The 14,496-nt window shown below is 30.5% G+C and overlaps 1 protein-coding gene across 3 annotated transcripts in view; it reads left to right on the plus strand.

The window, feature by feature from the left end:
• Positions 1-584: 584 nt before the first annotated feature.
• LOC143080202 (perlucin-like protein) overlaps positions 585-14,496 on the plus strand; it is a 67,119-nt gene continuing 53,207 nt past the window's right edge. Inside the window, exons 1-5 of one of the 3 annotated variants that reach the window (XR_012979657.1) lie at positions 585-643; positions 1,123-1,261; positions 2,150-2,245; positions 2,633-2,716; positions 3,202-3,459. Coding sequence is in view for 1 of the 3 variants with exons in the window: in XM_076255927.1 (XP_076112042.1) it covers positions 635-643; positions 1,123-1,261; positions 2,150-2,241 (240 nt within the window). In the remaining 2 variants the exon portion in view is untranslated. Of the gene's footprint in view, positions 644-1,122; positions 1,262-2,149; positions 2,246-2,628; positions 2,717-3,201; positions 3,460-14,496 lie in introns of those variants that run through there. The other 2 variants (XR_012979656.1, XM_076255927.1) reach the window with 2 other exon arrangements.

Consider the following 14,496-nt stretch of genomic DNA (forward strand, 5'->3'; position numbering starts at 1 on the left):
CTTTTGTATATGAAACGCGCGTCTGGCGCAAATGTTAAATTTCAATCCTGGTATTTATGATAAGTTTAATTTCAAATTGATTTGAAAGGTGCATAAAAAAAATTAGATATACTTTACGGTGCAGTTTTTAACACGATAGATGACCCTATGTTGACTTTTCTGTTTTGTTATATCACTGGGTAGTTGCTTTAATGATGTTTTTTTCACATCTTCTGTTACGGTATCACATGACGGTAACAAATTCATATCTACTCAAAAATTACATGTCTTGTCACTTAAGTCACTGTAAACACAGCTAATTCACAAAACTTTTAAACATAACAACACATATATAAAATAGATTATAATAATTATAATAAGTTTGAGTAATAGTATTGTTATCATAATTATCAAATATATTATGATTTATTCTTTCTATTATATTCTTACAATTCTATTTTTTTTTATTAAGATTCAAGAAGATTGAATCGTTTCCAACATTCGGAAACGTGATATACCGTATTAAATAACTGATTGAAAGTAAACATGAAAGGTTATACTTCTCATATTAATTCTCTGAAATCTATTACATACAATATAAATACCTCAAACCCTCGTAGATACATGTACAATCAAAAGAACTGACAATTTCTGTATGCAAAAGGTTCGTTGCTTTTATAAACTCTATGTTCATGCTAACCAGTCTGAAACTCTTGGGTGTTTTTGTACTTAAATTGACAAGCTTTGCATGAAACGTTCGGAAACTCCTTACTTAAAGATACTTATACAATTGTTTATATTTCTTATTTTATTTACATTTGGGGTTACATTGTACCAAAGTAATATTGACGTTTCTGCAATAGACATTGAATGTGACTTTATATCCGTACTTTTTCATAGGTGTTAGTAATACTTTTATAAATCTTTTGTACGTTATGCTTTTCTAATCATTTAACTGTTAATTTAGGTTTTATTGTTTGCCATACCAATATATATTCATTCATATCTATACAAAGAGGGGAGACTAGCTAAAACAGAGTTTTCTCTTTTTTTTTATCGTTATGTCAAGGCATCGTAGACTTTTTCGTTTTTCACTTATTTTCATCCAGATACATGTACTTAATCTTGATTATAATTATTTAGATGCAGATTATTTTTCCATTACTTGTGATATGTTGCTGTTTATTGGTTGTGAAATCTGAAACATGTCTAGGGAGCCAAGAAAAGGCAATTTTATCTCGTATTAAAACCTCCATAAAGTCATTGGAAGAAAAGTTGGAAGGTAGGATACCATTTCGTTTATAATATACAGCTTACTAGGCGACAGGACTTAAAAAGCCTTTTTTCTATCACTTTTTTATATAAATCAGGCCGTTAGTTTTCTCGTTTGAATTATTTTATACTGTCATATCGGGACCTTTTATAGCTGACTATGGGCTTTGTTCATTGTTGAAGGCCGTACGGTGACCTATAGTTGTTTATGTCTGTTCATTTTGGTCTCTTGTGGACAGTTGCCTCATTGGCAATCATACCACATCTTCTTTTTTATATTAGACTCAGAGCAATTACACTCTGAATAATATGCTGACATTCATATGTCTTCTGGTTTATTGTGTCGTCGGGTAACTGTCTCTGTGGCTAGTATTCAGCATCTCCTTATATTCATCCTTATATTTCAATGATTGTCCTGACTATTATGTACACCATATCAATCTGATTGATTGATTGATGGTTGGTTGCCTTACGTCCAGTGACAAATATTTCATGCATGTTCAGAACGATACCGTATCGATAAAACTAAGCGGATAGATAAAAGCTGCAGTGACACCAACTATAATATGTTTTGCATTAGTTGATATTTTAGAAAAAGGTTATATTTTTTAAAAGGTGCAATTCTGAAATGAAACTCAAACATCTACCAAATGAATAGACATTCAATTTTCGTACATTTAAAATCCAAGATAGAGTTTTTTGTCGACGCTATCCGTTTTATATACATTTGTACAATTTCAGACTGAATTGGTTTTAAAAAGATATAGCCAAAAAAATGCATGAACATTTATTTTAAAGTTTTTTTCAATAATAATCAAACTCAAACCTAAACTTATAAAATCATCAATTACAAAATACTAACTATTGATCTTAAATTTTTTTTTTTAATTATGCGTAGGAAAATCTCCGCGATGTAGAGCAGGATGGAGAGAATTCAAAGACCGCTGTTATTTCTTTTCCACTGACAAAAAACCTTGGCATGAGGCGGAGGTACGTGCTAAATACTTTATTTTTATCCTTTGGTGAATTATTGCCTCATTGACTATCAAATCACATTCCATATTGAACGTCGGTGTCTAAGTGGTCCAAGTAAATAACAACTGTATCACTAGCCTGTCAACAGTGAATAAAGTGAAGACTTTAATCTTATTTGACTAGGATTGTCAGTTTTCCTGCCGAAGGTCGGTGGTTCTGTTCGGACACTCTGGCTTCCTCTATCAAAAACCTAATTGCCACGTTATAGGCAATAATTCTGAAAATAACGTTTCATGCCCACAATCAATCAACGGAAGTTTTGAAGCATACCATTCGATATACTGTGTACATTTTTTTGTACTTCTAGAATTTGTTTTTCAACAGAGTTATTTGTTTTTGTAGGTAGAGTGTCGAAATCTAGGAGGGTACCTAACACAAGTTACTGATTCGACAGAAAATTCCTGGATTGTTTCTTTGATTACGAGTAAAAGTAAGTTTGTCCTATTTTTTTATCCTTTTTAAATAGTTTAACAATTTATGTATCCTTTACTAGTTTATACATGTAGACAGGTCGTCATCCGTACAACTCCCTCAAACAAAGTTGACTGTAGATGGATTTGGCTATTTTTTAGGTACTTTTTTGTGGTATAACTTTTCAACTGTTTTGGTACATGTACGTCCCTGGCTTTCAAATATTTGACATTGAGATAATGAAGGTAAATCCAGAAAAGCGCTTCGGACGCATGAAATTTATTACGGAAGTAATTAAAAACTAATGAGTAATACTATTAATAAGAGAGGGATAATTTATCACTTGACTTTAAACTATCAACAACATTTATTATGTCTTCCCACTTTTTGCTGATTATTGTTATTTTATTTACAACAAATGAATTATCTAATTGCATTAAAAGTATTGTCATTGTAATATCCTCGTGTAACTATCAATGCATAGAACTTGCATATATTTTACAGAAGTGATTCAGCAGGACTACTGGATGGGTGCAACAGATTTTACAGAGGGTGATTGGAGATGGGTGAATGATTTGTCTAAAGTACAATTTACCAATTGGAACTCGGGTCAACCTGATAATTATCATGGCAAGGAGGACTGTGGTCATTTTTGGCATGGAAATAACTATAAATGGAATGACCATGTGTGCAGCAATCTATTTGGGTATATTTGTTAGAGTCCTCAGGTATTTATTATTAATAACGTATTCTATTCAATATTTGATTTAACCCTTTCATTTTATAAAGAGAACGATACAAATGTAAACATTACTATAGCAGCAAATCTCTATACATATTTTAAAAGTATCTCGATAAATCGTTCAATGTTAATCGGTTCATGTGACCCAACGTTTACAAATACAAAATATCAATGGACGAATTTTCTTAAAATCACGTGTTTACAGTTGCAAAGCGAATAATGCAGATACCAGAATGCATTCTGAATCCATTCTTATGGTGTTTTTTTTTAAATATGATTTTCTGTACGAAATTTGATGAATCTTTTCTTTGTTTTTACCAAAGACTTTGTTGCATTTTATTATAGGGTCTAGTTGTCTTCCTTACTCTAGACTGTTAAAGAACGCTCTCAATGGGAAGAAGTAAGATGCAACCTGTCATGAAAAAGTGAAATAATAAAAATTTAATAAAATATTTTATACTTTTTGTTGTATATATTCCGATTTATAAATGTGCATTGTTTAAAAATCCCGAATCATTTTAAAATCTGATATTGTATGTCAGCTAACTATAAGATGGGAACATTGAATTTGGGTTTTAGGCTTCGGTATATGCAGAATTGTCAGTTTGTACTTGATTTGGTCAACTTTGTTCAATTAAATCTTGTTTTCGTTTTATACGGATGTTGCACACATTATCGCCACCTTGTATCCCGATATCCTAGCCACTGCTCGAAAAGAAGCGCGGGTTTGTCCCCAAGTAATGTCTCTATAAGATGAAACACAGATATCATTCATAAGAACCAGAACGTTCACAAATTACCATATCTATGAATATTATATATCTCCCCAAAAAAGGCGTGGTTTGATACACAGCTGTATTTACAAAGTGCAACCTATATGATAATAGAGAAAACCATTAAATAGCAAAACAAATTCAGCATCATACTTATTGGGATCTACAAAGAAGTCATTAATTCCGAACGGTAAAGATTCAGATTGAAGCAGCACGTATAGTTACCGGTTTACCATCTTATGCTTGTATCAACTCTATTTATAGAGAGACTGGATGGGAGAAATTAAGTGTAAGAAGGGAGGTTAAAAAATGACCATGTTTTATAAAATTGTAAATAACCACACACCGGATTATTTACAAGCATTGGTTCCTCCGTATTTATCAGATACTACTAATTATAACCTGCGAAATAGACATACCTTAAAAGTATACCATTGAATCGTCTATCAGTTTATCAACAGTCTTTTTTTCATCTTCTAAGTTCTATTACATTGTGGAATAAATTAGATTTGCATATTCGTCAAGTTCCTACTTTCTCTTCTTTCAAGTTACAATTGCAGCAATTGCATTTTCATAATGTAAAACCTCCTAGGTACTATTTCTATGGAGATAGACTATTATCTATATTACATGCAAGGCTTCGCAATATAGTGCAGTGCACTTAGCGCGGAATTATACAAGGCCAATATAGTACAGGATGCATATTGTGCATGTGGTTACACTATTGAAAGTGTTGAACACTATTTATTATATTGTAATAACTCTGCACCGCAAAGAAATGTTATGCTTACTGACCCTCTTAGACATTCTTGCTACAATTGATTTGTTGCTTCACAGTATTTAATAAAAGAAAAACAACTATCAGAATACACTTACTAAAATTAATAGATAATTGTAAAATAATGTGAAATCTACACCGAATCAAATAATTTGCAATATTTGTAGATGAACAAATAGAAGTAAATACTACTTATAGTTTTATGGAACAGTATGTGAATCAACGAGTGTATGTGTAAGATGAATTTAATTGGAAAAAAAAAGACAAAGTATTTATATTTCTTGTATGCAGGACATATAAACCCGCTACATTTGTATGCAACTTGCTTAAGTTAAGAACCTGATGTTCCTGTTTGAATGGTTTTACACTTAACTAGTCATTTGGGGGGGGGGGGGGGGGTCTTTATAGCTTGCTGTTCGGTGTGAAGAACGTAACTCGGCTTATTCATCAAAATGTCATAGTTAGAAATTGCATTAAATTTCCTTTAGATTTTTATAGGGAATATACTTATTTTTATACTATTTTTAGCCAAAGAATGTTGGCTCCAGACTTTTAGAGATCATATATTATGTAGTAAAATGGCTATTTTTGTTCTTATAGCTGTCAGTTTTATGTATTGTAAAGCACCAAGAATGGCAATGGTTATGTCAGTTATGCAATTTTTTCTCTTGTGTAGAATCTCAAACTCCCCCATCATTTATATATCGCAGACCCACTGAAGAACCACAGAATGATTTTTCAACAAAAGTTCAACAATTTATTTCAGAATTTTCATGGGTACACGCATCAATAAGACAATTATACTCAAGTATAATTGTCTTATTGTTTTTGATATTTTTAATTTGCTATTTGTACAAATCAAAACATAACCGGTGTACGACTTTGGTTTTAGAAATTACCTCAGGTGGCGATTGTGTTATTGTACCTATTTTAAACTTGTCTTTGTGTCCATCTTATTATAAAATTTCCAAACCATCTGTTAAAGAATTGACTGTTGCCGCATTTCCCTCATGTAAATTATTTGCCACATGGTCATCCTTTCAAGTAACTAATTTGTTAACTGAGCAAAGTATTCAGATTCCCACAACAATTTCACTTAGCTTAAAGAATCGTTATTATAAACTTCCATATATTTTAAATCAACCATTCAAAGCCTACGTCTATGTGACACACCAAGGATTCGCTAATATTCTTAATCCGCCTGCAGATTCTTCAAATAAAACCTAGAATGCATCTGCAGCTGATTTGACCTCATTTGTATAAACATTTTTATAAAACCATTATCATTTTGGATAATTATCTTATTTTTTTTGGTTTTGAGCGGTAGTCACCACCTGATTGAATTAAAAAAAGATTTAAAGACAAAGATAATTTTGTTTATATTGTAATGTTTCCATTTGGGTTTAACTTTTGAAGAACACTTTGTACAAAGATGTAAATACTAAGTTTTTCTTATTTTGATCAATATTCATATGGCATATCTTGATTATCTCCCCTTAGTTTTATATGACCTTGATGAACAAGACTTATATTTTTATTGTGTATATAACATGTATTTTTGTTTAGTTCTATAATATTAGTATCACGCGTAAGACACTATTCTGTTTTATTGTCTCTGTTCATATGAAATACAACGAAACTGCTACTGAATTACCGTAAATGTTGCTGTACTGACCGCATCGATACATAACCCGTAATTATAGGAAAACGCTCGCTTCATCTAATCAATTCTATGGAAGATATTCAGTTCTGTGTGTACATATCAAGTAATCGTGAAGGATTCGACTCAACACACTTATTGGAGGATACTCAGTGCGATTTAATGAAAATCCTATACATGTACAATTCAAAGACATCATTCTTGTAATAAAGTTATCATGTTTGACATTTTTGAATATACTGTACTGTCAGTTTTGGTATTTTTTTCAGATGTGTTTACAATTAATTCATGTGAAATGAAGATTATATTTGAATATTTAAAGATGAATTTAACATTTTGAAGCTTTGGGGTCCAAAGCTGGTAGGTTTGTGGGGAGTTGTCATAGTTAGAAATTGCATTAAATTTCCTTTAGATTTTTATAGGGAATATACTTATTTTTATGTTCAATATTTTAGACATTTTGGAAATTTAATTTTATATTTGGCTTAAACATTTTGAAGTTTGGTTCACAAGTTTTCTTTCACTTTATTATCTATCTTAATACAGAAATATAAGGTGTAAATCTGCTAAACAAAGAGAGATTATTTTCAAGTTATCTTGTATGTATTTATCTCGTCTATGAAAAAGCAAGGCGACAGATTAAATTATGTAATGTCCATTAGTTCTTTTGTAAGGGTTAACAAATAAATACTTTATGTAATTAGACATCTTTTGACAAGTTAAGTTGATAAAGAAGGAAATAGAAATAGCCACATTGACAATGAGTGGTTTTGCACGTGGTACGATAATCTGCCACTTTTACACTGAAATTTTTTTAAATAAATTTTGATTGGCTCAAAACATGAAAATTAGTTTAATTCCATGGATTGACTTTTTTTCTTGATTAGCGTCACTCTGCCATACGCTATCAAGAAATAAAGACTCTTTTTTATTGAATCCTTGGTTTTGACTATTTTCAGGTGAGTACATATTTTATATATATTTTTCTATTATGTTTTAAACTACGAAGGTAATTTATTCAATTTTGAAAGGTTAATTAGTTGAATTAAATATTGGGTTTTTAATTCAAATTATTTAAGAAACCGTCAAAAATGAAAATCCAAAGCGTTTCTTCATATTCTATTTGAAAAGTTAACTGATGTACTTTTGGCAAAAAGTACTTAATTTGGTAAACAGAAATTTTAAACATAACTTATGTAAATATATTTGTTTCAAAGTTACAGTTTAGTTTGTAATAGTTTTAGTTTACTATTATTGTTTAATTATGTCACTCTGTACATATCTTGAATGTACAGTTAAGTTTTGATATTGCGGGCTGCCATAGATTTATTTATATTGGAGATAACTCAGGGTTTACTTGCGACAAAATTGCGGGACAAATAATATTGTGTATTTTCACCAGTTTAGAGCCAAAATAAGTCATGGTTAGTGTTATACATTTATTATTCAATGCATTAATGTTAGTTTTCCATTGTCGCCAAGTAACAAAGCTTGTATAAGCAAAGAAACATTAGTTCTCCTGAATTTCCCATTCCAGCCATGTGATTTCTATATTTTGAGACTTTGTTTATTTACTATCCTAATAGTTAAGACTGATACCTATAGTTTAAGCGCATTTAAATATATTACTTTGTTTAAATTGTATTTTACTTTAGAGTAAATTAACTCAGTAGTCCCAGAATGTTTTATTTTAGTATGTGAGCTAGGTCCCCACAGATAACTTAAGTAGTTATCCCCCCTTGATATGCAAATTAGTTTGCAAGTGTTTGTTTTAATTAGAGTATTTTGTATATAAACTTGTTTGAGATTAATTACATGTTTCATTGTGGCATGTCTATGGAGAGTCATTTTAAACAATGCAGATTGTTTATATTTAGTTTTAATATTTTATAAAGATGATAAAATTTAATGTTTAAGAATTTTTTAGTCAAAAATACAATTTGAAATTTATAAATCTTTAGTCAAAAATACAATTTGAAATTTATATCTGTTTGGCTAAGGCGTTATAAAATCACGGTCCTTATTCAGGAATAGACATCAGTCAGAATGTTTTATCTTTAAAATTCATATTTTATTTGGTTTTATTATACTAAGCCATGTAAAGGCTTAGTTTAGGAAATTTTGATATTGTTAGTTTGCTGTCTATTATTATGTTGTGATGTAATATATATTATACACTCTGCCATACGCTATCAAGAAATAAAGACTCTTTTTTATTGAATCCTTGGTTTTGACTATTTTCAGGCCTGCCAAAGACAATTGTGTCAGCTTTCTTTAAGAAGCACGCAGCACCCGAAAGTAAGCTCACCGAATAGTTCATCACCCTGCTCGCTCTACCCACACAATAATTACACAGAAAACATAGTTGTGTCAAAAACCTTTACACAACAACACATGTATATAAAAGGTATTATAATTATGATTAGTTTTAGTATTATTGATGCTATTATAAATATTAGATATGATTATTCCTTGTATTATCGTTAGTAATTTTTTTTTTAATTTAAGATCGAAGAAGATTGAATCGTTTCCCCTCGGAGTTCGGTATTTTTGTGATTTTACTTTTTCCAACATTCGAAAATGTGATATACCATATTAAGTGACAGATTGCGAGTAAACATGAAAAGTTATTAATCTCCTATTAATTCTCTGAAACCCATTACCTAAAATATAGATACCTAACCTGTATAAACAACATCACTGACGGAATCCATATGCAAAAGGTTCGTTGATTTTATCAACTCAATGTTCATGTTGATCTGTCTAAATTATCGTTTTTGAGGTACTAGTATTATGTGCTTAAATATGCTGGATATACCTACTGGAGATGTGTTGAGATGATTAAAGCTGGTAATTTTCTCCTTGATAATTTTGTTCGTTCTGTCGTTTGAACTATGATTTTAGGTATTTTTAGCTGAACATTCCATATCAGTAAATATATACATATATATGCATTTATACCCATAGAATGCGGGGAATCTGACACAAAACAGGACCTCTCTTTATATTTTGACCGTATATACCTTCCGAGGTATCGTTAACTATTTATTTTTGTCTTTTAGATAATTCATATACATAGAAAACGTTTCAATCTAAATTACAATTATTTAGTCGATGAAAAGTGTATCTCTACTTCTTGCGATATTTTGCTGTATATTGGTTGTAAAATCTGAAACATGCTTTGGGACCCAAGAAAAGGCAATCTTATCTGGTATAAAGAAGTTAGAAGAAAAGTTGGCAGGTATGATACCAGTTCATTTATATACAACTTAGCTAACAATGATTTAATATATCAAACATGATACAACTCGGAGCATTTATGAGCTTGATATGCTGACATTTAAATGTCTTTTGGTTATTTTTGTCGTTGGGACGATGTCTTTGTGGCTAGTACTACACCTCTACGTTTATTCGGTCTTATATTTCACTTGATTTTGACGGTTATGCATTACATTACATATATAAATCTGTGAGCTGATAGAACATTATCCTGTGCAACCTATTGTTGTTGTTTGATATAAGCACTATAAAGACTTCAAACAAAATAGTTGTTTCCTATTCCAGAAATGTATATTTCAGTAGAGTAACAAGATGAAACTGTACATTTCTTAATAAACCATCGTGGCGTTATTGATGGATGTAAATTTTCACTTCGTACAGTGTAAATGCAACTGTTATAAAATGACTCTCAAAAAGTTATCAAATGAAAAGATATATATTTTTTATAATATTTAGATAAATTTAAAGCTTTTCGTTTTTATCGCACTATTCCTTATCCAACACGATATTTTTTTCTCTCTGTAATCTGCAATGAAATCCCTTAGGCTTTTATCATACCTATAGGAAATATTTTATCCTATACGATTATTGTATATAAAATATCATGAAGAAATACTCCTTTTCCTCCTAAGGTATTTTTTTAAAGTTCAAATAGAAAACATTATATCGTGTATGTTTTTTTTGTTCTTCTTATGGTACATTACTACCATATGCAAATATTCTCACGGATTCTGTTTTTATCCTACATGATAAATAATTACTGTATACGAAAGGATTTTTGTGCTGTTTTCACTCGTATTGCTGAACAATGTGAACAATACAAAAAAAGATGTATCGTTTTACCTTAACGTTTTCGCACTCATTGGAAGTTGAAATTAACCCCAGAAACTGTTTACAGTTTTGTCAATGAAAAATATCACTTTTCAAACTTAGAGGTATTATAATGTTAAGAAAAAGATCAGTTGTGTTCAACCAATAGACTTCGGAAAAGTAAAACTGTTTCGTACGACCTTGCAGACAAAACATTTATAACCTGAATGGCATTGCAGTAAAGCAAATTAAAGGTTTATATCATCACCCTGAAAAATAACTGTTTACAGACGACTATTTTAACCATTTGAAAGTGTTTTTGTTTGTAGGTAGAGTGTCGAAATCTAGGAGGGTACCTTACACAAGTTACTGATTCTGCAGAAAAAGATTGCAGTGTTTGTCACCTAACTTTAAGCTAACAACAACTAAATAAATCGTTTAATGTAATGCGGAAACCTAATATATATATTATATTTGATATCTGAGGAAAAAAATAGTCGTTATGTTTGATATCAGGAACTTTTTGTTTATGTTGAATGTTTGGTACACTAACTGATGCCGGTGTTTCTGAAAATCCTATTAAAGTTTGTATGATTTATGAGTCGAAATCAGTAATAAAGATTTTATTTACATATATCGTCAAGTGAATCTTATACAATCATGTACAAATAAAAATGTAGTGTAACTGTTATATTTCCACTTTAAATTTGATTCAAAAGTGCAGTGGTCTATTATATCATCCTTATACAACTATAATACGGAATTTCTAAACTATTCTAGTTATTGCCAGAACTAAAATATTCTATCTCCAACCTCCAGTTGAATTATAATGGCTTCATTTTTTTTAAAGTGTTGTATTGCAACTGAGTGATTTTTTGCTGTTTCATAATTGTCATCCAAATTATCTAAGCATTACTATGATGACGTGTTTTACATGATTTGAACTCAATCTTTGCGAAAATCTTTGAAAATCTAGCAGTACAGAATTTGGGATATTACAAAGTTAGAAAACATCCTCTGGAAATGAAGGGATAAATTTGAATCTATATTTTTTTGTATTTTAAGTTCTATCTTTAAATAAAGGGATGTTATGTTTATCTAAGTTTGGTTTTTTTAAATACCCATATGCTTTCATTAATATAAACAATGCGTTTGTGGTATCACAACAAGACTTAGTACGAAAGTTAAATCATTATAGCATAATTGTCTTGCAATTGTTTCTGTTATTTTATAATGTTAAGAACTTGTTTTAATTATACAGAGTTGATTCAGTAGGACTACTGGATGGGAGCAAACGATTTTAAATAGAGTGATTGGAGATGGGTGAATGGTTTGTCTAAAGTACATTTCACCAGTTGGCAATCGAGTCAACATGATAATTCAGGGGGCAAAGAGAACTGTGGTCATTTTTGGCATGTAAGTAACTATAAATGGAATGACCATGTGTGCAATACTAACTTTGCGTTCATTTGTGAGAGCCCTCAGATATTTATTATTCATTTAGTGGCTATTTGATTTAGTACCATATATATTAGTATAAATGTCATTGTACAAGAAAGGTACATTAAAATTTTAACACCTTAAATAGCAAATCTATATATAAGGATCTCTAGATGCTTATATTGTTCGTGTCTTCAAACGCTTAAAAATGAACAAATGTTATAGTTACGTTAAGTCACAGGTAAACAATTGCAAAATGAATGTTGTAAACATGGAAATACGTACCAAATTAATGTCAAGTGTTTTAACAATCTCCGTACAGCGCTCGTTTCCTTTCCGTATACTTACTACACTACAATACATATTTAGTGTAGTGATACGAAGTAAGTACGGAACGGTTGTGAGCTCTGCGCCGGAGATTGGTGTTTTAATAGTCATTTCTTAAAATATATTTAAGCTATCTCATCTTTTTCACAATTCGAAGTACTAATCTTTTTGCATTATATTGTATTCTATTATATTCTAATTGTCTTCCATACTCAAGACGGTTAAAGAGTGCTGTCAGTAGCAACATGCAACATATCGTGAAAAATTGAAATAATAAATGTTTGACTAAACTATTTTTTTGTTATTTATATACTTTCATTTATTAACGTGCATTTTTGTGCAATCTCGTAGCTTATCCGATAGTATAAACCACGTGATGCGATCAACCTTAAATTTGTGTTTAAGGCTTTGGTATGACGTCACTTTCCAGTAAATTTGGTTTTTTTTTTGTTCAACTAAAACTTTTCATTTCTATATGAATGTTATACATACAATCAGCACTTTGTAACGATATCTTGGCGCAATATTCAATTAGAAGAACGGGTCTCCTCACATTTAAAACCTTATCTGAAGCATCTGTACTATTTTTTGCAGTTGTTGTTCTATTATGGCAATGTGTCATCGTTAGATTCACCGACATTCTTTATAATATAATGAACAGTTCCGTTTTCATAAAGAAGTTGGAAGTTGTGGAATAAAGTTGAAATCTCAAACGTCAATGAAAAGAAATAAAACTAGGGATCATGACTGATCTGCAAAAGAAAAATGACGTTGAGTAAGGAGTCCAGAATAAATGGCTTGCATGTTATAATATTTAATTTCTAGGCGGCTGTTTAGTAACACAAATACTAAACGCCGAGGAAATTTCAAAACGGAAATCATATCAAACGAATAGATAACAACTGTCATATTCATGACTTGGTACAGGCATTTTTATGTTTAAAATGGCGGAATAACCCCGGAATTATTGCTAGCAAATACAAACTCTCACTTGTATCGCAGTCGCATAAAATTACATTATTTTGACATCAATGTTTGAACAAAACAATCAGACATAATGGGTTAAAAACGTAAAAAATAAGAGTACAGCAGTCAACATAGTTTTATAATCTTAATCACTTTAAAAACAAACACATATGACATCAAATACTTTTTATCATAGATTCTAATATGACGTGATTCATTCGCTTTATGAATAAACCCATGCTCTAAATCCAATAAAATTTTGTTTGCACATGCGTATATTGACTTCTGCAGAATATTGATTTCATCAAATCGGCACGCATTTAATATTTTTGTTAATTTTAAACATTTCCAACCTCTTAATTGATGCACATGTTGTTACTAATTCATTTATTATGACTGTAATGTGTTGCACTTCGAAAGTGTCATATTTGATCTAGATACGACAACCTTTCATGCTGGCTGTTCAAAACTCCTTCCTCTGAAAAATCACTTTGCCAGTCGTTTGCTTGTTTACAAATAAAAAGGGATGTTCATGGAAGAGCTGAGAATCTTGAAATAGATTACTTTTAAGTCCTAATATGGTACATGTAATACAGTTATATAAACTATTCTGCCTAATTTGAGTTTGAGGTTAAATGTTGAGGTGAAAACACATGTTATATTCTGCTGTGAAGAAAACACTATTTCAAGTTGTCCACATGATATAACCTACAACAACATTAATCATGCTACTTGTGAAAGTATTTATTGTTTAAATATGGTGTATACAATTATGTCAAAATTCAAGTGAAGCAGACATATTGTCTTAATTTATGTCTGCATTACTTTATTCTCTTAAGACAAATACATGTTTGATTTGTAACATCCCGTTTCACAAGCACACAAAAGATACGCATACGTACATACAAAAAAAAGAAGACCTTAACCTCACCTTTATTCCAGAAACTTTAAACTTCTGCTTTGGTAAATCATTGTAATTGAAACCTACATTGTACAGTTACATTTTAACTTTCTTGAAAAAGAT

The sequence above is a fragment of the Mytilus galloprovincialis genome, chromosome 6, assembly GCF_965363235.1.
Source record: "Mytilus galloprovincialis chromosome 6, xbMytGall1.hap1.1, whole genome shotgun sequence".
In the NCBI taxonomy this organism is placed as follows: Eukaryota; Metazoa; Mollusca; class Bivalvia; order Mytilida; family Mytilidae; genus Mytilus; species Mytilus galloprovincialis.